The sequence below is a fragment of the Mustela nivalis genome (genome assembly GCF_964662115.1).
Source record: "Mustela nivalis genome assembly, chromosome: 2".
NCBI lineage: Eukaryota > Metazoa > Chordata > Mammalia > Carnivora > Mustelidae > Mustela > Mustela nivalis.
Genome location: NC_139021.1, coordinates 156,698,651 through 156,724,454, shown reverse-complemented (window position 1 = coordinate 156,724,454; position 25,804 = coordinate 156,698,651). Strand labels below are relative to the sequence as shown.

At 52.5% G+C, this 25,804-nt stretch overlaps 1 protein-coding gene across 1 annotated transcript in view; it reads left to right on the top strand.

Annotated features, from left to right (window-relative positions):
* Window positions 1-1,369: 1,369 nt before the first annotated feature.
* SLIT1 (slit guidance ligand 1) overlaps window positions 1,370-25,804 on the top strand; it is a 164,214-nt gene continuing 139,779 nt past the window's right edge. The window contains exons 1-2 of the mRNA XM_082722141.1: window positions 1,370-1,950; window positions 23,791-23,862. Coding sequence (XP_082578267.1) covers window positions 1,754-1,950; window positions 23,791-23,862 — 269 coding nt within the window. The 5' untranslated portion in view covers window positions 1,370-1,753. The remainder of the gene's footprint in view (window positions 1,951-23,790; window positions 23,863-25,804) is intronic.

Here is a 25,804-nt window from a genome sequence, read left to right as displayed (position 1 = left end):
ACTCTTGGAGACCTGGTGGATAAGGTTTTAATCCTGTGGAGCGTGTCCACCACTCCTGTGACAAGCGGTATCCATGCTGTGCCTTCTCCTGGCATCTCTTGGACCAGCTACCATTCTTCCTGGTTTCTCCCACCGGGAAACCCAGGTAGCCAACTCCTCGGAAGGAAGATGCTTATTGAGCTGCTCAAGTGTTTCTTCTTGCCAGCCTGTAGGCGGCCCAGAATCAGGGGACGGATGGACAGAGGACGTCTGGGTCCGACAGAGCCCAGGACAGCCATTGCTGTTCTTGAATTGGGGAGGTCCTTCATCTCTTCTGGGCTTGAGGGTGGTTCTCTCCAGATCTGGATTTCCTGTTTAGACCCACGCCCACATCTATGTCTACATCTTCCTTAGAGTAAGAAGAGTCCCTGCCGGAAGGAGGGTAAAATCTTGGGGTCTGACAGTGGTGGTTCGTGGAGCTACTCTCCCAAGCAGGCCACTGTGCCCTTTCCAGCTGTCTCTGCTGTCTTCTGATGGCAGGAATGAATATTCCTTTGCACCTGCAGAAATGGGAGAATGCTGGTGCGAGTGGAAGAAGGTATTTGCTGGATTTCCAACCCCCATTGCTACTCTGCCAACCCCCTAACCCTGACCTGGGAAGCCAGTATAGCCGAATGGCAGAAATGACATCTCTCCACGGGGCAAATGTCCAAATCAGGGTCATTTTCTTCTCGGTACAGCTAGCTTCAGTCTTCTCCGACAAGTGGGGTTGTTGCCATCTTGGTGGCGGAGGGGAGAAGACTGTACTCGATTTAGGGCTTTTATACACTCCTCCCTCCCCACTCCCAAGCTCTGTCTTCCAGGTCCCAGGCTCAGTAAAGGAGGCGGCTTGGAGTCCTGGGGCAGGGGGCTTGTTTTCACCAAGTATTGACAAAGCAAGTCTGGTGGGCCGGGGGAAAGGTTTCTGCCGTCGGGGGGATGGCGGGGAGGGAGAAAGCAGGTCTTTGGCCCCAGGGAAGGGGTCCAGGTGGCCAAATAAGATCTCCCTCCCCACTCTGGCCCAACTGCCTGGGCCGGCGTTCTGAGTGCGGGAGTCTCAGTGTGCACAAACTCGTGGTGTGTGTGTGTGTGTGTGTGTGTGTGTGTGTGTGTGTGTGTGTGTGATATTGCAACCGGCCAGGGCCAAGACTGGGCAGGTCGGGCCGTGGCCATCCTCCCATCCCCCGCGCAGTCCCCTGCCCGCGCCTGGCGCCTCGAAGGTTCCACCTTTGAAACTGTACGCGACTCGCTGCAGCCGCCGAGGGGTCGTCGGGAGGCGGGGGAGGGGGATGCTGGGGAAGGGCGGGGAGGAGTCTGGCTCTGGATGTGTGCTTTTCGATTGATGGATGACTGCCGGGTGGGAGCGAGCGTGGGGGTGTGAGTGTGTGATTGTGCGTGTGTGTGTGTGTGTGTGTGCGCGGGGTGCGTGCGCGCGCGGGGCCTGCCCATTTTCCTCCTCGCAGCAGTCAGTTGGGAGCTGGAGGGAGGGAGGGAGGGAGACGCAGCCAGCGAGAAACCGGAGAGGAGCCCAGCGCCCTCCGCCCAAGGCGCCCTCCCTCGGTTCGCACACAAGCGCCGTCGCTTGGAGGAGCGAGGTGCCTCCCGGCCCGTAAGGGCGCCGCGCACGAGCCTGCTCGGCGGCGCTGCCCCGGGACTGCACCTGGAGGCCGCCCCGGACGGGGATGGTAAGCGGCTGCCGCCGTCTGGCACACGAGCGGGACGCGGTGAGGGCACCATGGCGCTGACGCCCCGGAGGGGGCCCTCGGTGGGGCTCGTCCGGCCCGAGCTCTGGCTGCTGCTGTGGGCAGCCGCGTGGCGCCTGGGTGCCACCGCGTGCCCCGCCCTCTGCACCTGCACCGGCACCACGGTGGACTGCCACGGCACGGGGCTGCAGGCCATCCCAAAGAACATCCCGCGGAACACCGAGCGCCTGTGAGTATGGCCCCGTCCCCAGTGCGCAAGGAGCCCCCGAGGTTGCCCTCCTACCCAGACGCAGTTCGGGGCTGGGGTGGGGGCAGGACCGTTGGGGCCCCGGGCTCTGCAGCCAATAGAGGGGTCAGTGCCTGCCAGGGGCCTTCCGGAGCCAGGAGCCTGCAGCATCACTGTTTCCCTCTGCTGAGATTCAGAGGGCCCTGGTGGGGCTGTCAGCTCCTAGCCTCACACCTGCACCCTGCACTCAGCCCTGACAGGCCATTCCCACTGCGCCAGCACTTTATTCCTCCAGGGTGCTGTGTATTGGTGCCAGAAAGCCTTCCTGGCACCCAGGGTGGGGAAACTCCTCACACTGCCAGGCACCACATCTCCTTTCGGGGGCATGATCTTGGGCAGTGTTCTGAGCAGAGCTTGTGGACTGGACTCTGAGGGCCAGCAGGCAGGTGATGGGCAGCCAGATGGAATGGAGTTGAAGTTTCCAGTCTTCCCCTTCCTCCCCATTGTTTGCCCCAGAGCCTTAAGAATTCTTCTCTTGCAGGTGTCAGGCATTGGTCCCCCAACTCACATCCAGCCGTCCCCAACCCAGGCAGACAATGGGACCTGAGGGATTTGGGTTTGGGGCCTGGGGTATGTTACATCGACACCAGGAAGGGGTGGATGTGATCCTGCCTGGGAGCCCCAGGATCATGCCGAGCGGTCAGGAGCCTGGAGTGGAGACACTGACCATGAAAAGTCATTAAAAAATAATTTTTCTTCTCTTATTCTCTCCCACTTCTAAATTCTGGAGGAAACTCGGCTCTTTCCAGACCCTCCGAGCTTTGTAGGGTGTGTGTGTGTGTGTGCGTGTGTGTGTGTGTGTTTACCGTGTGTGTGTGTGTGTGTGTGTTTATGGACCAATATAATTTGCCTTCCTAGATTCTCCTGCAGAATGTACATCTGTGTGAATTCCTAGTATCTGTGGTGTCACCTCAGTAATGGGAGGTTGTGCGAGTCCCTGTATGTGATTTTTGGTCACATACTGGGCCTTTGTGCTGCCTGCAGAGGTGACTGCCTCAGGAGATTTTTGAACTGGACTTCGGAGAAGGCTGCCGGCTCCTTTGAAACCTGCATGCTCCTTCCCACACTCCTGGGCGACTGCAGTGGCTCTCAGGAAAGGCGTACAGATTTCGATAACTTGAGCACATTTTCATGGCTCCCAGCTGGCCAGAGGCAGAAATTTGACCCTGGGGAGAGCTGTCTCTTGGATCAAACTCTGTACCAAGGTCAGCAATTAGTGAGCACACATTTGCCCCAGACTCTTCTTGGCTGAGTCTGAAAAATTCCCGTGGAGGTTTCAGAGAATTTGCAATCTAGATGCAATCTAGATGGGAACGTGTGTGTGTGTGTGTGTGTGTGTGTGTGTGTGTGTACACTGTGTGTTGTGGGGCTGGGGAGAGATGCTGGTGTGGAGAGAGGGTGGACCAAGTCAAATTTCCCGTGCATTATGCTGTGTGGCTGTAGAGAGGGACTGAGGGTCTGAAATCTGCCCAGAGGACCCCTGAGGCTGCAGGGTCGTTTTCTATACCTGTTCACTCTGGATCTATTCTCTGTTCCTTTGCCCACAGGGTGTTTCTCCTGCAGTTGTTACCCTGGTAGCAGCCTATGTCTGAGACACAGCAGCCCCTTGCCTTTGCTTTTGGATCTGAATCTTGAAGTCATCTCATGCCTTGCTCTTTCTCTCCATCTTTAATTCTGAGGACAGTGCCTATTTTGATGTTCAGGAACTCATGAGCTCTCTTGCAATCAGAGTGGAATGGAAGTGAAATTTCCTGGTGCAAAAGAAAGAGGTCCAGCTGCCTAGGTTGCTGTGTGACCTTGGGCAAGTTACTTAACTTCTCTGAGCCTTAGTTGCTTTCCATGCAGAAAATGGGGGTGCTGATACTAAAGTCTCTGGTACTTGTGAGGACCAAAGATAATGTGTGAAAAGTGCCTAGTTCATGATGATGCTTACTGAGTGAGAGGCAGCATTATGCTAGGATCAGGAGAAGATCCCATTTAATTCATTATTTAATTCAGCAAACATTTACAGAGCTGGGAGCTGCCCTCAGTGCTGAGGCTCCAGCAGGGAGTGAGCAAGTCCCTGCCCTCAAGGGATGTACAGTTGATTGGCCCAGACAGGGGACACCTAACTGCAAGCTTTTGGGAGAGGGCAAGGCTGGCAATGTGATGGGGCTGTGGTGGGGAGCATTGGGGTGGGAAGCACTTTTCTTGGGGGAAAGGTGCTTCTCAGAGGATGGGTCATTTTTTAGCACAATTGGGGACCCAACAGTGGTTGGTAGGAGTGTGCTAAGCGGAGAGGGCAGACAGCTCAAACAGAGGGAATACATGAGCGAAAGGCCGGCAGGTGTGCCTGAGCCTGTCTGATGGGTGAACGGGCCAGCTGGCCCGGGCCGCAGTGGGCCGGGCCCAGTCCGATGTGATGGGGCTTGAGGCTGGGAAGGTTGGGAAGAATCAGGCAGTCTTTTCTCACTGGATTTTTCCCTTTGGGGACTTCAGGGATGGAATCCACGGGTGAGTTATTGTGGGGGAGTCAGCGGAGACCTGGTCTTTGCTGTGGGCAGAACTTCTTGGGTGGGGGAAAGGATGGAGAAAGCGGGGGGAGGCTGCCTTTGCAGCAGGCAGGCCTCGGAAGAGCCATTTGAGGAAGAAAAGAACACCCCGAAAAGAGGCCTTAGTGAGAGCTCAGGCAGACTCAGAATCACCGTAGCAAACCTCTCTCTCATCGATGTGGACGTTGTGCTGTCCTGGGGGCCCAGAACAGCAGCCTCAGAGGCCGTGATATTTGGAGAGACTGCAGCTGTGCATTCGCCTTTTGTCTCATGGGCAGTTTCTATGGCAGCCCGGGAGGCCCGGCAACTTTATGATCCTCTATCCCATGACTCTGGGCTTGGGCCTATCCCCCCAAGTGGGAAGGAATTGGTGTGCTGTGGGGACTTCTGGGAAGAAGCTGTGTGGCTCCGGGGCTGTTGAGGAAATTGGCTGAGCCAGAGGGGCCGTGGGGCTGGTGGGCTGGGCTGAGGAAGGGATGCTGAATAATTCACTGCAGTGGAACAATTAAAATACAGAGTGAGGGTTAGGGGTGTGGTGGAGGAGGCCTGGAAGCTTCCTCTCTTTGTAGAATTCAGCCTCAGAGGGACCCAGCCGTGGCCACTATTAATTGTCTTTTCTTTCACTCAAGGACTTTGACTTTCAGTTGGATTTTTTTTTTTTTTAATTAAAAAAGTCTTTTAGGCTAAAGTATCCAGGAGAGTGTGGTAAGAGAGTATATAGTGGGGGGGGGACACTGCTTTTCCCTTCTGTCTCAAGCACTTGTATTCTAGGCTTGTGGGCACAGGGTGCAGAGATGGGAGAGGCCTGAGGATGGTGGTATGGCCAGGAAAGGCCTTGGGGAAGGACCCCTGGCTTCTGTTTGCTCCCCCAGCCCAGGATGGTCTGCTGTTCATCAGTTTTGGGGGTCCCTCTCTTGCCTCCTAGCCAGTTGGTCCACTGCCATAGCCCACTGCCTGCTGCAGAGGCCTGGAAGGCCCTTGCCTTTTCCCGACTTGGCCCCCGAAACTGGAGGCCACATTCAATGGAGCTGGGTGGTCAGGCTTGGGACTTCCCAGGGCACCCCAGATGGATTGCCTGGGAGCCTGTTTGGAAAGCCTAAAAAGCCAAATCATGACTGGGTGGTGGTCCTGGGGAAGGGTCAGGGAAGACAGAAGCCACGTGTGTACCGTGGTCTCCTAGGGCAGAGCCCTGCAACTGTGCTGGGGAGGCTTCTTCTGGGTGGGGCTTGTGTCTCCAGTAGCACGTGCCCTGGGCTTATCGCTGGCTTCTGCATGACTGGTGGCAAGCCCCGGGTGCCATCTCTCCATCTGCTGTGAGACTCAGTTTCCCCATCTTAAAAGGGGAGGATGACTGTGTTGTAGGTTGGTGGCGAGGATTCAGGGAGCCAGTGCATGTAGAGGGCCTGGTGGCATGCTTGGCCCTGGGCTGGTGTGTGGAAATGCTTCGTGATAAAACTAGGTAATGATGTTATGATTATTTTTGTTATCTGAGAAGCTCAAGCGAAGGTTTGAGAGTTCAGTGGGGCAGCAGAGAGTTTGGGAGGTAAGTACGGGAGAGTTGGCCGAAGTGCAAGCCTGCTCTCCTGGCGTCTGGCTATGCAGGGTTCCCTTCCTTGTCCCCGCACATCTTTGTCTCGGTCTCCCGTGTTTGTAAGAAGGAGCCGGGGGTCGCAGGCAGGGATTCTCTGCAGGGTGGGTGGTGTGATGGCATGGTCCTTGAGCCAGCCTGCCTGCGTTGTTAGCACGCCTCTGCCCCGCAGCGGCTGGGGGGACCTTGGGCAAATTGTGGGTTTAATGAATTCATTCAACAGATAGCTGTCTATTGACTGTCTGCATGGAGCTGAGGGAACGGGGCTGGACACAAACCCAAACTGCTGTCCCTCCCTGAGTTTTAGTCCAGCAAGGGAGGAAGCGATGAATGGCACAGTATGAGAATAAACGCATAATTGTAAAGCGGGGTCAGTGCCCCGGACGAACGTGTGACATCTCAGCACCCCTGTTTCCTTGCCCCGAAAGTGGGGATGATGACAGGACCTGCTGGTTGAAAGGACAGGCTGGTCGTGAGGACTGCCTACAGGCAGGGCTGGGAGCTGCCCTTTGCATGGGCTTGGCGAACAGCAGCAGCGAAGGCCCTGTGAGTGGTAGTATTATTATTGTTATTAAGATGAAAGAATTGCAGGGACAGGAAAGGGGCTGGGGCACCACTCAGGGATGGATCCCAGCCTGGCTCTTCTCCCTCTTCCTCCCCGTGCAATCCCCAGCGAACCCTGCCCCTGCCTCTGTCCGGGCTCTGAGGCAGGGGGGTGGCTGTCGGCGGCCCCGGCTGCCCAAGGCTGCCAGCAGGGGCGGCCGTGCTCTTTGGGGCCGGGTGAAGGGCGGTGGGGACCGGCAGCTCCTGCATTATTGGAAGCAGACGGGAGCTTGGCGGAGTTGCCGCCTCCCGTTCTGTGCCGGCATTAGCAGCTCGGCAGGGCTCTTGCTTAATGGGATTTTCTCCCCAAATGCTGTAATTATCGCCATACAAATACTTATTACCCAGAGCAGATGACGGCCGGGCCTTGGGCAGTAGCCAGGGAGCTGGGCTGTGCTTGGGGTGGGGGGTGGGGGGGGTGGAGAATTGGCTCCTCTTTTTGATGGAGTTTGCGACCCCCTCCTCTGCTTTCTGGAACCCAGCCTGTGGCGGACAAACAGCTGTTGGGCACCTGCCGGGTGTGTAGTGCGGAGAGAGGTCCAGAGCGTGGACCCACTCCCCAGGGAGCCTGCAGGCTGGTGCTCGAGAAAGGTCTGTCTGCAGAACAAATGTGTCAAGATGTCTCTAGGGAGGGAAAGCACAGCGGCTGCCCGTGCAGGCTTTGGTGTGAAAGTGGCCTCTTTTGAATTCTGCCTCCATCAATGACCACCTGAAAGATCCCAGCTGGCTCCCTAGTGACTCAGTTTCTTCATCTGTAAAGTGGAGCCAGCGATAGCACTTAACCATGCCCGGCTGGGAGTTCGAATGAAATACTGGGTGTAGAGTGGTTAGAATAATGTTGGCGCACAGAAGGGGCTCTGTCGGTGTTAGAGATGAGGAGATGGGCGTCCGGATGGCAAGGAAGGGCTGGACCCCTGCACTGATGAGGCTTGAGGCCTGGGCATGACCTCAGGAGGCACAGAGCTAAAGCGAGGGTGGGAGAATCTGAGGCATCAGGAAGTGTGTGCCATGCATTTGGGGAGGAAAATGAGGAACAGAGCCAGCTGGTGGGGTGCGCTTTTGTGTTGGTGAGTTCCGAGAGAGGAGATTCAAGTGAAGGGTTGGTACCGGGTCATGGGGCTGGGAAATAGGGGGCCATCCGAGGGAGTGTATGTGTATTTTTATAATTTCTTTCTTTCTTTTTTTTTCTTACTATTCAGTGATTTTTTTTTTAATCTCCAAAGTTGTGCAAACATCACCACAATCTAATTTTAGAATATTTTTTTAATCACCCCAAAAGAATCCTTTGTGCTAGTTGTAACTTTTTATTATATTACAATTACAAATTTATAGAAAAGTTGCAACAAAAGTATTAGGAACTCCTATATATCTGTTGTTCAGATTCAATTGTCTATATTTTTCCCCATTTGCTTTATCATGTATTATACACATGCACAATTTTTGGGGAACTGTTTAAGATTAGGTTGGAGGGGTGCCTGGCTGGCTAGGTTGGTAGCGTGTACAAATCTTGATCTCGGGGTCATGAGTTCAAGCCCCATATTGGGCATTGGCATAGTGTTTACTTAAAAAAAAATTAAAATGAGAATAATTAGGGGTGCCTGGGTGGTCCAGTTGGTTGAGCATCTGACTTGGTTTCTATTCAGGTCATGATCTCATGGGATGGAGGCCCCCCCCCCCCCCCCCCCCCCCCCCCCCCCCCCCGTGTTGGGCTCCGACTCAACAGGGGGTCTGATGGAGATTCTCTCCCTCTGCTCCTCCCCCTCACTTGGGCATGCATGCTCTCTCTTTCTCAAATAAATAAATCTTTAAAAAAAAAAAAAAAGAAGAACATTACATTGAAGATGTAAGTTTTTTCCTCTAAATAGTTTGGTGTGTGTTTTTCTGAGAAGAATAAGGCTATCAAAATCAGAAAATTGAACCTTGATACAGTACTGTTCATGTCTGCGTTTCATCAATTGTCTCAACAGTGTCTTCTGTGGTGATCAGAGGGTGGGATCACACATGACATTGACTTGTCACGGCTCTTTAATCTGCTTTAATCTGGCCTAGTAACTTGGTCTTTCTTTGTTTTTCTTGACCTCTCCATTTTTGAAGAATACAGACCACTTACTCTGTAGAATGTTGCTCAGTTTGGCTTCATCAGGTCTTCTCACCATCGCATTGAGGTTATTTCCTTTTGGCAGGAATGCTAAGTTAGCGATGTTCTGCCCTTCTCAGTGGGTCGTGTCGGAAGACACCTGAGGTCAATTTGTCCCAGTACTGGTGATTTTCATTTTGATCACTCAGTAAGTGGGTGTCTGCCAGGTTTCTCTGCTGAAAAGTGACTATTTTCCCCTTTATCATTGATAAGCCATTTGTGGGGGCGGGTACTCTGGGGCTATGTAAATATCCTGTTCTTCATTAGACTTTCACTGGTGTTAATACGTATTGTTGAGACATTTCTAACTTCTTTTCTTCTTGGTTTATTAGTTGGCATTCTACTGTAAGAAAGAACTTTCCTTTCTCCTCCATCTGTTTGTTAGTTTATTACAATAGGGACTCATGGATTACTGTTTTATTCTTTGGGTTTTAATTCATTACTATCGCTATTTATTTTGCTGTTCAGAATGTCCCACATTTGGCTGGTGGGAGCCCCTTCATGCTGTCCCTGTGTCCTTTTGAAAAGACCCTTTGAGCACTTAGGCACAGGGGTTTTGAGTGGAGGGTGACAAGTGTAAAATAGTGTTTTAAGACATTCTGTTGCCTGGCTTTGGTGTGGAGGATGAACGGAGCAGGAAACCAGCTGGCAGTGGGGAGACCAGTTGGTTATGGTGACCGTGACTGTGGTTTCTGGCGTGTCTGTGACAACGGTTTTGCTGCCATCGCTATATTTTTATTCTTCAAAAATTTTGAAAACTTGTATTTTAAAATAATTTTAGACTTGCAGAGAAGTTGCAAAAATAGTACCAAGAGATTTGCCATATACCCTTCACGCAGCTTCCCCTAGTGTTCACGTCTTTCTTATCCATCGTGCAATGATCAAAACTAAGAAATTAACACGAGTCCAAGACTATTAACTGAACTGTGGACTTTTTTGGGATTTTACCAGCTTCTCCACTAATGTCTTTCTTCTATTCCGGGACCCAGTCCAGGATTCCACATGGTGCTTAGTTGTCATTTCCTCTTAATCTCCTTTAGTCTGTGACAATTCCTTAGTCTCCTCTTGCTTTTCATGACATGGACGCTTTTGCAAAGTACTGGTGAGTTACTTTGTAGCGTGCTCCTCACTTTGGCTTTGTCTAGTGTTTTTCTCCTGATTGAATCGAGGTTATGGATTTTTGGCAGGAATGTATGGGGATGGTGTGCCCTTCTCGGGACATCCCACTGGGGGGTCGGTGACACTGATATCTCTCATTGCTGGTGTTGTTAACCTTGACCTCTTGGTTATGATGGTGTTGAGCCAGTTTTCTTCCCTGTGACATTCTTGAATTTGCATCCACAGTTAATAACTATCTAGGGGAGATACATTGAGACTGCCATAACTTTTTTGTCCTCAAATTCTCACCTACTAATTTTAGCACCCATTAATGGATCTTGCCTGCAACCATTATTATCCAATTTTGAATTTCTATTTCCTTCACTCCTTCTACATTTATTAATTGGAATTCTTCTGTAGGGAAGAGCACTTTATTGCTTTTTAAGAAGCTGGTTCTTTTGGTGAGTACCTTGGGTTTTGAGTTTCCTGAGGGCAGGGGCTGTGTCTCATGTATCTTTGTATTCCCATTGCCTGGTGCATGGTAGGTGCTCACAAAAGGTGTGTTCCAAGAGTTGGGTTTTTTTTTTTTTAAATATTTGGTAAGACATGTTATGTTTCTGACCTTTGCTTTAGAAAATACAGTCATGGGCACCTGGGTGGCTCAGTGGGTTAAAGCCTCTGCTTTCGGCTCAAGTCATGATCCCAGGGTCCTGGGATCAAGCCCCGCATCGAGCTCTCTGCTCAGTAGGGAGTATGCTTCCATCTCTCTCTCTCTCTGCCTGCCTCTCTGCCTACTTGTGATTTCTCTCTGTCAAATAAATAAATAAATAATCTTTAAAAAAAAAAAAAAAGAAAATACAGTCATTGTGGATTGAATCATGGTCCCCAAAGATGTCTATGTTCCAATCCTGGGAGCCTGGGATTGTGTTGCCTTACATGGCACAAGGGCTTTGAGATGCAGTTGAGGACCTTGAGATGAGATGACCTTGCGTTATTGGGGCAGGGATGACGTCATCCCCAGGGTGACGTAAGAGAGAGGCGGGAGGGTCAACACTGGAGAGGGAGATGGAAGCAGTAACAATGGAAGCAGGAGATGGGAGTGGTGGCAGGAGGAGCCACGGGCCAAGAGTGGCCTCCAGAGCTGTAAGAGAATACGTCTGTGTTGTTTGAAGCCCCTGAGCGAGTAATTTGTCACATCAGTGGTAGGCCGTGGCCACAGTCCTCATGGAGTTCGGCCGCAGACGCTGAGGCAGGAAGAAGCAGAGAGAGCAAATAGGAGGGTGATGGGGCCCCAAGCCTCCAGCCTGAGAGAATGATTTTGTGAGTGGAGTGAACTTGGGGAGGGCCATTGAGCCTGGAGGAGAAGCCATGAAGCTGGCTTCTCTCTCTTTTGTTTGAGTGACCAGTAATCAGCTATGTGGAAAAGATGACCCTAAGGCTAGGGATAGGGAATGGTTACTCTGTAGAGTATGTGGGCTGGAGAGACAGTTGGGAGGGCGTCCTGGGGAAGAGTGGGAACAGAAACTTCTACGGATATAAGAGTTTCCTGGGGGGAAGGTGGGGTACCTAACTGGCTTGGTTAGTACAATGTGTGACTCTTATTCTCAGCATTGTGGGTATAGACATTACTCAAAAACAAAAAAAACGAAAAACCAAAAACCTCCTTTTTTTGTTTTTCAAGATTTTATTTATTTATCTGTCAGGGAGAGTGCACAAGTAGGCAGAGTGGCAGGGAGAGGCAGAGAGAGAAGCAGGCTCCCTGCTGAGCGAGGAGCCTGATGTAGGACTCGATCCCAGGACCCCAGGATTATGACCCGAGCCGAAGGAAGCAGCTTAACCCACTGAGCCACCCAGGCGCCCCCCAAAAATAAAATCTTTTAAAAAAACGAGAGAGAAAACTTCGTGGGAAGCTAGTATAAATGCAGATTCCCAGGCCCGTCCCAGAGATGCTGATTCGGCAGATTTTTGGCAAAGGCAATCCAAGTGATGTGGAAGCAGGAGGTGCCCAGAATACCGTGTGAGAAACACTGCTTCTGGCTGGGGTTCCCTGGTGAGGAAGGCACATACTTCGTGGACCCATGAGGACCACCTTCAGTTTCTGCCCATAGTAAGGTGGTCGGGGTACTGACTTCTAGTTATAAAACCAGTGAGTCCTGGGGAGGTGATGTACAGCACGGAGACTGTGGTTAACCAGCCTGTTATTGTGTATTACTGTGTATTTGAAAGTTGCTAAAAGAGTAGATCTTGCAAGTCCTCATCAAGAGGAAAAAAACATAACTATATGAAGTGACAGATGTTAACTAGACTTACTGAGCTGATCACTTTGCAATCTATGCGGACCTCCAATCAATCTGTTGTACATCTGGAGCTAATGTAATGTTGTATGTCAGCTGTGTATCTCAATTAAAAAAGAAAGAGGGCAGGCCATAAGGAGGAGAAGACAGAGAGGCTGGAGGAGCTCCTGGCCGTCTGTGCATCGGAACTTGGCCGGGGAGTTATTGCCCGTGCCAGAGAAGGAGCTCGTTGATGGGGAGGAGGCCGAGCCTGGGAGAGCAGCCAGGCTGTCTGAGGACGAGGGCCGAGGACAGCTTCTGGACCCGTGGTGGTGGTGATGGTGGGTGGGTCACTGGCCATGCTGGGCAGCCAGTTTCCTGGGAGAAGTGGGAGGCAAAGACAGATGGGTGGGAGCGAGCCGGTGGTGAGGAAGTCTGTGGCAGGAGAGAACACGCGGGAGCTCTGGGGGGAGCCGGTGGACCGGAGCACCGAGGGGAGGAGGGTGATTTGGAAAGGAGGAGCCAGACACGTGGGGGTGGGGGAGGTGGGTCAGAGAATGAGAGAGGCAGTGAGGAATTGGGGCGGTGCCCCCCATCCGGGCCAGGCTCAGAGCGATGCTTTACCCTCCTCTACCCTTTTACTGCTCACCACGGTCCTGGGAGGAAGGTATTATCACCAGTCTGCTGATGAGGAGATGGTCAGAGAGGCGTATCATGGGCTGGGGGGCAAGATGGCTGGTGAGAGGTGCCCAGGCTCTGGGTGCTCCTCGAGGCTCTGAGACGTGGACACGTTTAGTTTTTAATTCGGACTACCACACCGCATATCTTAATAAGCCCTGGCTTCTTTTGTCCATTCATTTATTAAACATTCGTTCAGCATCTATAAAACCCCCATCAGGGCCGAGCACTGGAGCATAAAGGCAAACTGGCCACGACCGAGCTCAACCTGCACACGTTTCCGGGGTGGACCCACATGCAGGCCAGCATGGGGAGGGCTGTCCTGCTTCTAGGTGGGGGTTGATGAGCAGAGTTGGGGGGGTGCAGGGAGGTGGTGTTACAGATGGAGGTCGGGGTCAGGGAATTAGCTGGTGGATGACTTCTCGGGGGTCTGGAGTGGGCAGTGGTGGGGAGGGGGTGACAGGCAGTGGACACAGAGGCTTGGTGGGTGGCAGTGGGGTGCAGGCTGCAGGGTTGTGGTTTAGGGGTGGGCGTCAGACCTGGGAAGAGCAAGGCCAGGCCTTGGTAATGAAGAGACCTGAGGACAGTCTGGACCTCAGAACAGAATACAGCACGGAGCTGAGGTTAACACCTGCGCCCTGACCCCCTCCTACCCATCAGGATGGCTGCTCTCAAGAAACAGGAAGTAACAGTTGGTGGTGAGGTTGTGGGGACATCGGCACCCAGGTGTGCTGTTTCTGGGAATGCAAAATGGGGCAGCTCCTCTGAAGAACATTCTGATCCCTCCAAAAATGAAACAGAATTACCATATGATCTGGCAAGTCTGCTTCTGGGTGTACACCCAAAAGACTGAAAATGGGGTCTCAAATATTTGTATACCTGTGTTCCTTGCAGCATTGTTCACAAGGGCTAGCGGGGGTGGGGATGGGGGGGCAGGAGCAGCACCTGTGTCCGCCTGCAGTAAAAGGGCTAAATCCAGGGGGATGTGTGCACACACAGTGGGATACAATTCAGTCTTAAAAGAGGAAGGACATCCCGTCATATGCTACAGTGTGGGTGAAACTTGAAGGCATTATGCTGAATGAAATAAGCCAGTCATAGACAAATCCTGTATGATTCCACTGATCCGAGGTATCTAAAATAGTCACAGGGCACCTGGGTGGCTCAGTGAGTTAAGCATCTGCCTTTGGCTCAGGTCTTGATCCCAGGATCCTGGATTGAGTCCTGCCCCTCCACCCAGCTTGTGCTCTCTCTCTCTCTCTCTCAAATAAACAAATAAAATCTTGTAAGGGCCTATTCAGCCAGAGCAGCCCCACCCCGGTTGAACTGCCATTTTGCTATAAAGCTTAAATTGACCTTGCCCCACCACCCACCCGCCAGGGGAACTTATTTAAAAGCAAGTCTGGGAAACCAGTCCCATGTAGCAAAGTCCAAGTACAAGGGTGGGTCAGGCCAGGTGGAGGTATTCAATCAGTGCTGGCGCAGACTGACTCCTAGCTACCAAGGAGTATGGGCCCCCGCCCTTTGGGAGCCTTTTGGCACCAGTCCTAACCAAGGTGTGATAGGCTGGTTCAAATATCTACTAGGGTAAATTGTAATTCAATTTGTCACCTAGCATCACTGTGGAGTTTTCTGTGTGTGTTACAATCTCATTGGCCACCTGTGTGTAGCCAGGCCCAACCACATGGCCTTTGCTCTATAAAAGTTAGTCTGGAAAGCAGGGAGGGGTCGGCCTCTTGGTAGGGGAGGCCCTGACTGGTCTGTTTGGCATTCGGTCTGATTCCTGATGCTTGGCGTGAAATAAAGCTTTGCTTGACCTTCACTTTACTGTATCAGTCTCGCTCCTTTAATCACGGACCCATTATTGGGGTACCCAATTTTGGGGGGACCCAACAATCTTAAAAAAATAGTCCAGTTCACAGAGACAGAAGCAGAATGGTGGTTACCTGGGTCAAGGGGGAGGAATGGAGAGCTATTGCTTAATAGAAACAGAGTTTGGGTTTTTCAGGATGAAAAAAAAATCTCTAGAGATGTTGTACAACAATGTGAATGTGCTTAATACTACTGAACCTAAAATGGTTAAAGTGGTAAATTTTGTTCTGTGTATTTTCTTGGAATTAGAATTAAAAAGGAAGGAAAGAAAGAGCTAGGCGCTGGAGTCAGACATGCCTGGGCTTGCCTCCTCTACCGCCTTACTGGTGGGCTAATCTCGAACAAGTCGTTTAAATGTTTCATGCCTCGGTCTCCTCATGATGTGAGTCCAGGCTGAAAATAAACCTTGGAATCAGGTGCTATCACGAGGCTTCAATGAGTCGGCTTGGTTGTGACAGTATAGGTATTGTTAGAATTTGAACCAAGGCAACAAGACGGGTCCCCAGGAGCCAGGGGCAGAGCGGGACCAGTGGCAAGTCTGCCCTGGCCTGGGGGTCCCTGGGCCTTCACGGTTTATTCCATTCTGGAGGGCAGTCCCAGCGCTGGGGTTGGTCCCAGGCCTGTGGGCTCTGCTGGGGCTGGGGAGGTTGGGGGAGCTTCCAGATCATGACCCACTGAGGACTGTGGGCAAGGCTCTGCCCGCTGATGGGAGTGTGGGCCGCCCTCCGGCTGCGAGACGCCAGCAGCAGCTGGGCTCGGGGCAGGACGGCTCCTTCAGCCTGTGTTTACTCTACATGTTCACTGTGTTCACTCTTACTGGGTTAGAGTGTCGGCCGGGAGCCGGCCAGAGGTGGCCTCTTCCTTCCTAGCCCGGTGGGACAGAGACTAGCCTTTAACAAAGGACATCCTATTGCACACGGCTCCAAATTCCAGTCCCAGCTCTGGGGGAGGAGCTGCGTGAACACAGAGGGGAGGCTGGCCCGGCACGGATGTTTCCATTGAAGTCCTGAAGGACAGTTGGGGTCAGTCAGGTGTGTGTGTTGGTGGGCAGGTGAGGAGGAGAAGACTGTTCTGGGTAGTTCTGGGCTGAAAGAGCAGCATGGGCAAAGGCTCTGTGGCAGGAGTGCTAGTGTGTTGAAGGAGGTAGAGGAGCAGAGCTGCAGAAACTCTGTGGGCTGGTATTTTCCTGTGAGAGCTACTAAGGAAAAATCCGTGTTTTAACCTTGAGCTGTGTGAGAAGTCACTGGGAACACTACAGTGTCCTCTGTGTGTAGAGATTTTCTTGGCGGATGTCCATTTGGGGAGAGCATTTTCTTTTTAATTGTTTTTTAATTATTTTTAAATTTATTTATTTACTTAAATATTTTTTTTATTTGTCACTTTAAAAATATTTTATTTTTAAGTAATCTCTACACCCAGCGTGGGGCTCAAACACATAACCCTGAGATCAAGAGTTGCATGCTCTACTGAGCTGGCCAGGTGCCTCCGGATTTATTTATTTTTAAGTCAAAATGTAATTGACATACAGTGATAGATTAGTTTCAAGTGTACAACATAATGATTTGATGAGGGAGACCATTTCCCTCCGATTGTTCCTTCCTTCCTTCTAGTAGGCGCCACGCCCACGGTAGAACCCAACATGGGGTTTGAACCCATGACACTGAGATCCAGACCTGAGCTGAGATCAAAAGTCAGATGCTTAACCAACTGAGCCACCCAGGTGCCCCAAGGGAGAACATTCCTTCAATTGTGTATTTCTTTGCTTTGGGGGTCAGGGAAACTCGGAAAACCTCCTCAGCTTGTGCTGTTTGGAATATGTCCATTTTAATGCAAGTCTGTTCATGCTTTCAAGAACTACGTCCTGCCGCATCTCTGAGGTGCCATGTACCGTGTTAGACCCTGAGGATATGATAGTGAGAAGAAACCAACACAATCCATGTCCTCTGCAGGGGCGGAGATAGCAGTCAAGGAAGCCCCCAGACCATATGAAATGGCCTCTGGCTCCTGCTGCCGGGGAGAGGCTAGGAGTATTCTAGGCAGAGGGGATGGCCTTTCAAAAGCCCTGCGACAGGAGGGAGTGAATCAGAATGGGGGCATGTGGGACAGGCCACATGGGGCTTGTAGTTCTTGGTGAGAAGATTTTTGTCTCAATTCCAAGAGCAATGGGGATTCATTGAAGGGCTTAAGTGGGGAGTGACACGATCAGATCTGCACCTTGAAAGGTGTGGCTGTGGCTAGGAGATCAGATTGGAGGGCAGACGGGGGAATGTGGGGTACCCAGGGGGGTGGCTCTACGGGACTCCAGCCCCACGGGCATGGGCGTGCAGCTGGGTGGCCTGCAGGCCGGGGTGTTCAACCTGCCGTCCAGGGGCCCTGGCTGGGTAGGGAAATTCTCTCTCCCCTCTGATCTCCCTTCTGACTCTGCAGGTGCTCCTTGCCACGGATTTGGCCAGTGTAGGATTTCAAAGGACAGAGCCGAGGTGTACATTTCCCCAGCCCAGAGGCCTGTCTCAGCCCCAGTCAGAGCTGCATGTTGATTTTTTTGGCGATCTAGCAGGAAGGGATTTGGGGGGTGGCCTGAGCCTCTCTGCTGCCATTGCAGACTTGGGGCGCCGTGGGGAGGTTCTGGTTCTTAGGGAACTGGCGTTAGAAGTGATGGAGCTCTACGTCAAGAAGGGCTCGTGAGGCCCATGGGACCCCCAGAACACACTGTGAGCGACCCAGGCTGTTTATTCCTGCAGCTCTAGGAGCTCTGAGGGGTTCTTTCAGTGTATCCCCAAATATCCAGGTGCTGGGGATCAGATTTTTGTTTCCTGACAGGATTCAAGAAATCCTTGTGGGCTTTTGTTTTTATCTTGGTTACTTGGCTTCAGAGAATTTTCTCCAAAATCTTCCACCACTGAGGTTTTTCCTTCAGGTTAGGACCACACAGAAGCTGATAGAAATCAGGGCCATCTGCCACTAGATTGTGTTTTCTCCAGGGAGAGAAGGATGGAGGAACACTCCTCACTTTTGGAAGAGAGAGAACTGTCTTAGGCCATCTTCTCTGGGTTTTCCCATCCCAGGACCTGCAGGCCACCAGCTGCTGCCGGCCCCTCACTGCTTAGCGGGGCCTGGCCTGTCCAACACCAGCCTGAGCTTAGCCTGGGCCACCACCCTCCCGGTGGAGCAATGTCGTTGAGGGAAACCGCAGCTAGAGCAGGAGCTGTAAACTAATCTCAGTACGTAACACTCATGTGGAGAGCCCTTGTGTGGGCTTGTGTGTACCAGGCATTGGTCTCAGTGATTCAGATGTACTAAGTCATGGGGATGCCTGGGCGGCTCAGTTGGTTAAGCATCTGACTCTTGGTTTCGGCTTGGATCGTGATCTCGGGGCCTTGAGATCAAGCCCCGTGTTGGGCTCCAGGCTCAGGGGTGGGGGGAGACTGCTTGAGGTTCTCTCTCCCTCTCCCTCTGCCCGCCCCTCTCTAAAATAAATAAACAAATCTTAAAAAAAGGAAAAAAGAAAGTAATATTAAGTCATTTACACCACACCACACCTTTAAGAGGTGGGTACTGTTGTTATCCTCATTTTACAAATGGGGAAGCTGAGGCATAGAGCATTTAAGCTAAGAGCTAGTGATGGTGGAGCAGGAATCTGAAGCCGGACAGTTTGGTTCCAAAGGCCAAGCTCTTAGCCACTAAGAACACACATGACGCAGCTGGCTGGGGACCTCCTGATATTGTTGCTTAAGCAGAGCACAGGGCCTTAGAACAGGGCCCCAGGGTTTCCTACTCAAAGCCTTCATGTTGTTTCTCATGAGCACTTGGGGTGAGGGGTGGGCTTGAGAGTGTCGTTGGCAGGAGGCATTACGATGGTGGGGGGTGGGGGGAAAGAACATGGAATCATATGGGCCTGGGTTTGATCCTAGGCCTACCCCTAGTTAGCTGTGTGGCCCTGGGCAATGGCTTCATCAGTTCTGTGCCTTAGTTTCCTCCTCAGCAAGGCAGAGTGAATACAACTCAACTCACTGTGAGGGTCAGTGGGGAGTGAGGTGAAGCGTGCTTGGAGTTGGGCCCAGAGCCTGTACCCGGTGGGTGCACAGTAGGGAGGAGTGGCAGATGTGGGCTTCGGCGACAAGAACCTCAGGGAGCCTGGGGAGCTGGGGATCAGGGTTCTTCCTGGAAACCACGCCTTGGGACCCCCCTGGAGGCTCACCCCACTTGGCTGCTCTGGCTGCGAAGGTTTTAAGGTCACAGCAGCTTCTCCCAGCTTCTTTTTTCCGGGCGGCTTGCCGGAGAGAGTGTTTCCATGGCAACACCCAAGGACCACCTGTTGGAGGAATTAGGTGTCGGAGAAAAATGACCTCCTTGCCTCATTCCAGCGGCCTCTGCTGAAGGTTTGAGGGGAAGCAGTTGGTCCAAGTTGGAAACGTGATCCTGGTGAGGGGCTGCCCTGCTGAGGGGGCAAGGGTGGGCTGCCCAGGGGAGGTCATTCTCTGGGCCCAAGTGGCTGCCTCCCAGGCTGCCTCCAGAGGGCGCTCCCCTGAGAGGAGGCCCTGAGCTCCAGCTTAGAGACCGAGGCTGATGGGGAGAGGCGGGGCCTGGGTGGGCTTGGGTGTCCGTGGACATTCTTGTCTGGAAGCAGCAGGGCCTCCTGAGAGAGAGGCTGTATTTGCCGCATTGTTCACCTGCCTGTCCCAGGTCTTCTCGTGCATGGGGGGTGGAGTGGGGAGCAGGAAGTGAGGAGGAAGGCAGGGAGCCACCTGACCGGCCTAAGGAACAGGTCTGGGGTCTGAGCAGTGGGGCCTGCGCCAAAGGGTAAGAAGAGAGGCATGTGGCAATGATGTCACCAGAAGTCCTTGTGAGCCCCTAGCCCCCCACCACCTGATGGGAATTCCATCCTCAGGGATTCCTGATTTCCATGTTGGGCCCTGCCTTGTTCAGACAAGTCTAAACATTTTCGTTTGCCTCAGTTTTGCTGCCTGTGAAATGAATAGTTATTGAAGTCAATTGTCGTATAAACTGTGCTTGACCCGGGAAAGAATGGGCCAGTTACTGTAAAGCTCATCAGCTTTTTCATGACTTGTGGCTGCATAATCCGTATCAAGAAATATAGTCCTCCCAAATACCCATCAAGCCTTGCGGAGTGTTGTTTATAATTGAATGATATCAAAACAGTTCAGGTGTCCTGTAGCCAGGGTTCAGGGAATGCCCCAGTAACGTGATATATTCGAATGCAGGGATAACTGATGGCCATTCAAAAATCATCAGTGGGGAACAAACAGGGCATAACATTGTGGAAGGAGTCCATACCATGTATGTCTTACTCGTCCCGGCATCTTCAGAACCTTGCAAAATGTTTTGCAAACAAGTCTTCAATCAATATTTATTAAATTATTTCAACTATATAAAGATTGTGTGCAAAGGAAACAGGCTTGGATGAAACTATTCTAGAATGTTAACAGGGCTTTGTTCCGGGTGATGAATTTATGTGTGATTTGAATTTTTTTTCTTTATTATTCAGATAACTGAAACAAATTAAACAATGTGCATGTATTACTCTTACTTTTATTTTTATTTATGTATTTTATTAGAGAGAGAGCATGCATAGGTGGGGAAGGGGCAGAGGGTAAGGCGAGAAAGAACCCCAAGCAGGCTCCACGCCCAGCACAGAGCCTGAAAGGAGGCCTGATCCCAGGCCCTCAAGATCCTGACCTGAGCCAAAATCAAAGGCCAGACACCCAACCAACTGAGCCACCCAGGTGCTCTGTATTACTCTAATTTTTAAATGCAATAACTTGACTATTATAAAATAGTTGGCTTATAAAAATACTGATATAATTTTAAAAATTCAAGCAAGGGCTCCTGGGTGGCTCAGAAGGTTGGGCAACTGCCTTCACCTTGGATTCTGATCTTGGGGTACTGGGATTGGGCCCCATGTTGGGTTCCCTGCTCAGCAGGGCATCTGCTTCTCCCTCTCCCTCTGCCTCTCTCCCTTCGCTCAGGTGCTCCCTCTCTCTTTCTTCCAAATGAATAAATAAAATCTTTTAAAAATTTCAAGCAGTACAGAAAAGCATAAAAAGGAAACTAAAACCACCATTTAGCAATTTTAGGCATTACTGCGTGGCAAACAGCCCCCAGGGAGCTTGCTCGGTGCACAGACCAGGATGGACGTGTGTGTGGATTTTTCCTGAGCAGGCTCATAGAATACAAGCTGGCTTGTGACCCTTTCACTGCAGACTGTATCATGGACATCTTGCCCTGTTAGTACAAGATGAGTTGTGGCCTTTTATTTTTTTTTATTTTTATTTTTTTTAAAGATTTTATTTATTTATTTGACAGACAGAGATCACAAGCAGGCAGAGAGGCAGGCAGAGAGAGAGGAGGAAGCAGGCTTCCTGCTGAGCAGAGAGCCTGATGTGGGGCTCGATCCCAGGACTCTGAGATCATGACCTGAGCCGAAGGCAGCGGCTTAACCCACTGAGCCACCCAGGCGCCCCGAGTTGTGGCCTTTTAAACGACTGCGTAGTATCTGGTTTCTCAGATGTGCTGGAAGGTCCACTAAACGTTGCTCTGGTGACGTCCATTGCAGCTTAACATTCTTGTTCTTGTCATCAGTGCTGCCAATGTGCCGTTATAATAAAAAAAATTAAAACAACTAAAAACTCCATGTGGTTCTGGGTTTGGCGATGAAGGTTTCAACAGGCTGGCCCAAGGAAACCGGCCCTGCTTGCAGAGGGAACCAGTCTGAAGGGTTTGTTGGTGATGTTCTCGAAGCTTGAAGCATGGTTATCGGCAAGAAGCAGATTAGGGTGCAGTGCAGGTGAGGCTTACAGGTGGCGGTTTCAGGAAAGAATCCTTCGTTCAAGAGAAAAGACCCACACGTTGGAAAGATCCTGTCTTGGGTGCCTGGGTGGCTCAGTCGGTTAAGCGAGGGCCTGCTGCTGAGGTCACGATCCCAGGGTCCTGGATCGAGTCCCGCATTGGGCTCCCTGCTCTGCAGGGAGTCAGCTTCTCCCTCTGTCCCTCCTCTTACTTATTCTTCCATCTCGATCTCTTTCTCTCAAATAAATAAATAAAATCTTTAAAACAAAACAGGAAAAAAAGGAAAGAAAGAGAAGAGCCTGTCTGATGTGGAGAAGACCTCCTCACAGGATTTAGGGTGGGGAGTGGCTCAGCCTGGGGCTTTCATCAGGGGCCCCCTCACCTTGGACAGGGCTCAATCCTCTCTCTTCAAACAGAGATCCCATTGGAAAGAGATGCACAGGGAATGAGTTTTTCAGCTGCTCCTTGGGATCAGGAGACAGGCTCAGGGGAAGGGCAGAGAGAGTGATGGGTAAATGTGTGTCCTGCGTGTCAGTGGCCCAGCCTGCTGGAAGGAGTGTGGGCCCTCAGATCAGACAGCCAGATCTCTGCTCTGTCGTGTCCCAGCTGGTGACCTCTGGAAGACAACTGACTGCTCTGAGGCACAATGTCCTCATCGGTAACATAGCTGCTGACACGACTTTTTAGCCCCTCATGACGGTGGCCCCAGAGTCCTGTGTCTGGAATGTGTGGAAACTAAAATATGGGGTTTGTAGTGGGTGCAACTCTAGAACACCTCTAAGCCCAACGTACTCCCCAAATGCTTACAGGAGAGGGATCTTGGTGTTTTTCAAAGCAGCTGGGATTTGGGTTGCCCGGGGCTCGTAAGTGAGGAAGCTGTGGGGGAACAGGGTGTGTCTGCGCGCATGTGCATTGGGATGGGGATGCTTAGGTTGTTGCCAAGACCCTGAGTGACTGTGAGGTGGTGAGAAAGAGGAGGAGATGGCGTGGATGTGAACACGGAGCTGCCACAGGGAGACAGATCAGATGCGGAGGTGACAGCTGGGTGTGGGGCCAGGCCTGACGGAGCTTCTGCTGTGTGTGGCTCAGTGGAAGAGCTTTCTGGGGAGTGCTGTAGCTGCCTCCTGGAAGGACCTGTTTATCTGAGGCTGCACCAGCTCCCTAGGAAGAGAAGCGGCCTGACAGAGGCGAGTGAGCTTCCCTGGGAGGCTCAGCAGGGGCCCCATGGCCTCTAATGTGGCTCCATGGCCAAGTCTGTGGTTGGGGAAGGCTGAGGAGGACCACATATAGCCTTGGAAGGGAGAAAGGGCCAGAGGCCAGGGTGGTGTGAGCAGAGGATCCGCTGGGGTCCAGACGGCGGGCCCCCTCCCTTCCTTGGCCCTGCCATCCTTCCCCTCGATGGAGGACTGTCCTCGTGGTGCCCTCCTGCCTGCGGGCCACCTTGTCTCCCTGTCTTCCTCTGCTTGCTTTCTCAGGCCCCCTGTGATCTGGATTCACATGCCCCCAACCCTGCTTCCTGCAGTTCCTGACTCCCAGCCTGTCTCCTCCCTCAGCCCCCAGATATTCCGGGTGTTATCTCCTGGAATGTCCACTCCATCCCTCTGGCTGGGCACATCTGCCTCGTCTTTTAGGCCTCAGCTTGAACCCCATGTCCTCAGCCTCCTTAAAATGCATGGCCCACCCTGCTCTCTCCTGCTCAGACTCCCGACAACATGTAGGAGCTTTGGTGTCTGCAACGGGGCCCGTTCCCGGCACAGGCCATGCTCTTTACTGTTTAGGCCCTGTGCTAACCCAAGGAGATAGTCGCAATTATTACCCCCACTTTATAGATGGGGGATCTACCCGAATAACCTCCAATGGCTGGTTTCCAAATTCTTCCCTGCAGGAATGTCTTGTCTCTCCAATCAGCCTGAGCTCTTTCTGGGCAAAAGCCATGACTTTGGCTCGCACAGCTCTCCCAGCAGCAAGCCCGGGCCCTGTACATTTCCCTGGCTGGCTGGGCATCTGTTGCAAAGATGGGCCTTGGCTTGTTGGGCCTTGATATGGACTTGGGGGTTCCAGGGCTTGGCTGGGGAGCACCTGGCCCCACTAGTGAGAAGACAGGCTGGAGTTCCGTGGAAGGGAGTATGGAGCTGGGCCCTGGCCTGGGGACGTGCCCCTGGCGTCTTACCATTCCATTCTCCTTTCCTCCACCAGGGAACTCAATGGGAACAACATCACTCGGATCCACAAGAACGACTTCGCGGGGCTCAAGCAGCTGCGGGTGCTGTGAGTATGGGCTGCTGTCCACGCTCCTTGCCTCCTTCCTCCCCCACCCAGGCAGTGGTCCTGGCTATGGGTTGTAGGGCTCCTGCCTCTGGAGTCAGTCTTTAGATGCCCCGAGGGGTCTGGGGTGGAAGTGATGGAGAGGCCCGAGTCGGATCAGCCGCCGCCTTGCACAGGGCTGAGGAGCTGTGCGTGGTGTAGGCCCCAGTGGTCGCCACCTGGCAGGACCAGGGCTGGGCTCACGGGGCGTCCTATCCTGGAATGAGGGAAGCCTGACTGACCGTGAGGAAGCTTTAGGCCTCTGGATTGGTCTGCTGGGGCCATCAACACAAAAGACTGCAGACTGGGGGCTTAAACACAGAAGTGTATTTTCTCGCAGTTCTTGAGGCTGGAAGTCTGATGTCAAGGCACCATCCAGGCTATTCGTAGTGAGGCCTCTCTTCTGGGCCACCTTCTGGCTGTGTCCTCATGTGTGCACAGAGAGAGGTCTCTGGTGTCTTTTGTTCTTCTATGAGGATACCAGTCCTATCAGATTAGGGACCTACCGTTCTGACCTCATTAAACATCGATTACCTCCCTAGTCTCCATCTCCAAATCACACTGGGGGTTAGGGCCTCAGTGTACGAATTTTGGGGATGCATTTTAGTCCATGACTGTCTCCATAGTTCTTTTGACTCTGTGCCTCAGACAAACTCCCCAGTGAGGCTACAGTTCCCACTGTCTTAAGAGGGTAGGTGAGTGGGGACAGTTGAGGACCGAGGTGGCTCTCCTTGGGTGTCTGACAGTGGCAGATATTGGAGGTGGCAGGTGTGGCTCTACTGGTGTCAGTAGCCAGCAAAGGAGCCATCTGTAGCATTTCCCTTGTCGAGGTGGGCAGGGGTGAGGTGTGAGGAGGGGAAAGAGTGGATCCCTTCACCTCTCCCTGCCCTGCGGCTCTCAGACACATGCATACTTTCTGACACATTCTATATCAGACAATCATAAGATCCTTACCCCGTACTCCCAGGGTAGTGCAAGTGTCCTGGGGCCTCAATTCTTTCAGAACTATTTTTCAGCTTGGAGGACCTTTGGTGGGGCTGGGGACTTTGTGTCTCCATCTTCTCCGGGGTCCTAGCTCTCAGTTGCTGGGCAGGGGTCTCTGCTGCTCCAGAACCCACCGACCCTTGACTCCTTCCGAATCTCCAGGAGTGTCTTCTGAGTCTGGGGGAAACCCTCCTTCGCTCCTGGCATCCCTCACTCACCTTGTCCTCCAGTCTGAGCTCCTCAATAGCTCAGGCTTCTGGAAACAAAGTGGAGGAAGAGAAGTGTGCGGTAACAGCTTCTGCCTCCTTCCCTAGGAGGGTGTGGGGTCCACATGGAACCTCAAGCCACCTGCTTAGGAGTGGAAGGGGGGAAAGGCAGGGAGAAAAATACACTCGACCATCTCAGAAAGTACCACGCAACAAGCAAACTGCCTGCCAGGCGGATGTTCTGGGCTGTAGGGACGTACAGTCTCATGGAGCCAGGTGGCTGAGTTGGCAGCAGATGGGGCCAGGCAGTGCAGGGGTGCAGGCAGAGGGGGTGTTGTCTGCCAACTGAAGAGTGTGTTTGCTACATGTGTGGGCTATGCCCACTTGGCACAACCTCCCCTCCCTCTGCTGTGGGCCCGTCCCCCTGCTCTGCCCCTTGGACACGCGCCCTCTGGGCCAAACGAGGGTATGTGCCAGCAGCCCCAAGTCGCTCCTGCTGCCTGGGTTCCCGGCTTCCCGGAGCAAGGATGCCTTTGGAGCCGTGGCCTGGTGCTCTGGTGCCCTGGTACCCCGTGGCCCTGGTGGCTGCAGCGAGCTCCGCACAGGCTCAGGGCCTGAATGTGTGTCTTGCTGTCAGGCCTGGGGGTGCTGAGGATACCTGTTGGGAATCTGCAAGGTTGGGGGGCAGCTGAGGCCGGGACCTGGGTGTGTGCGCG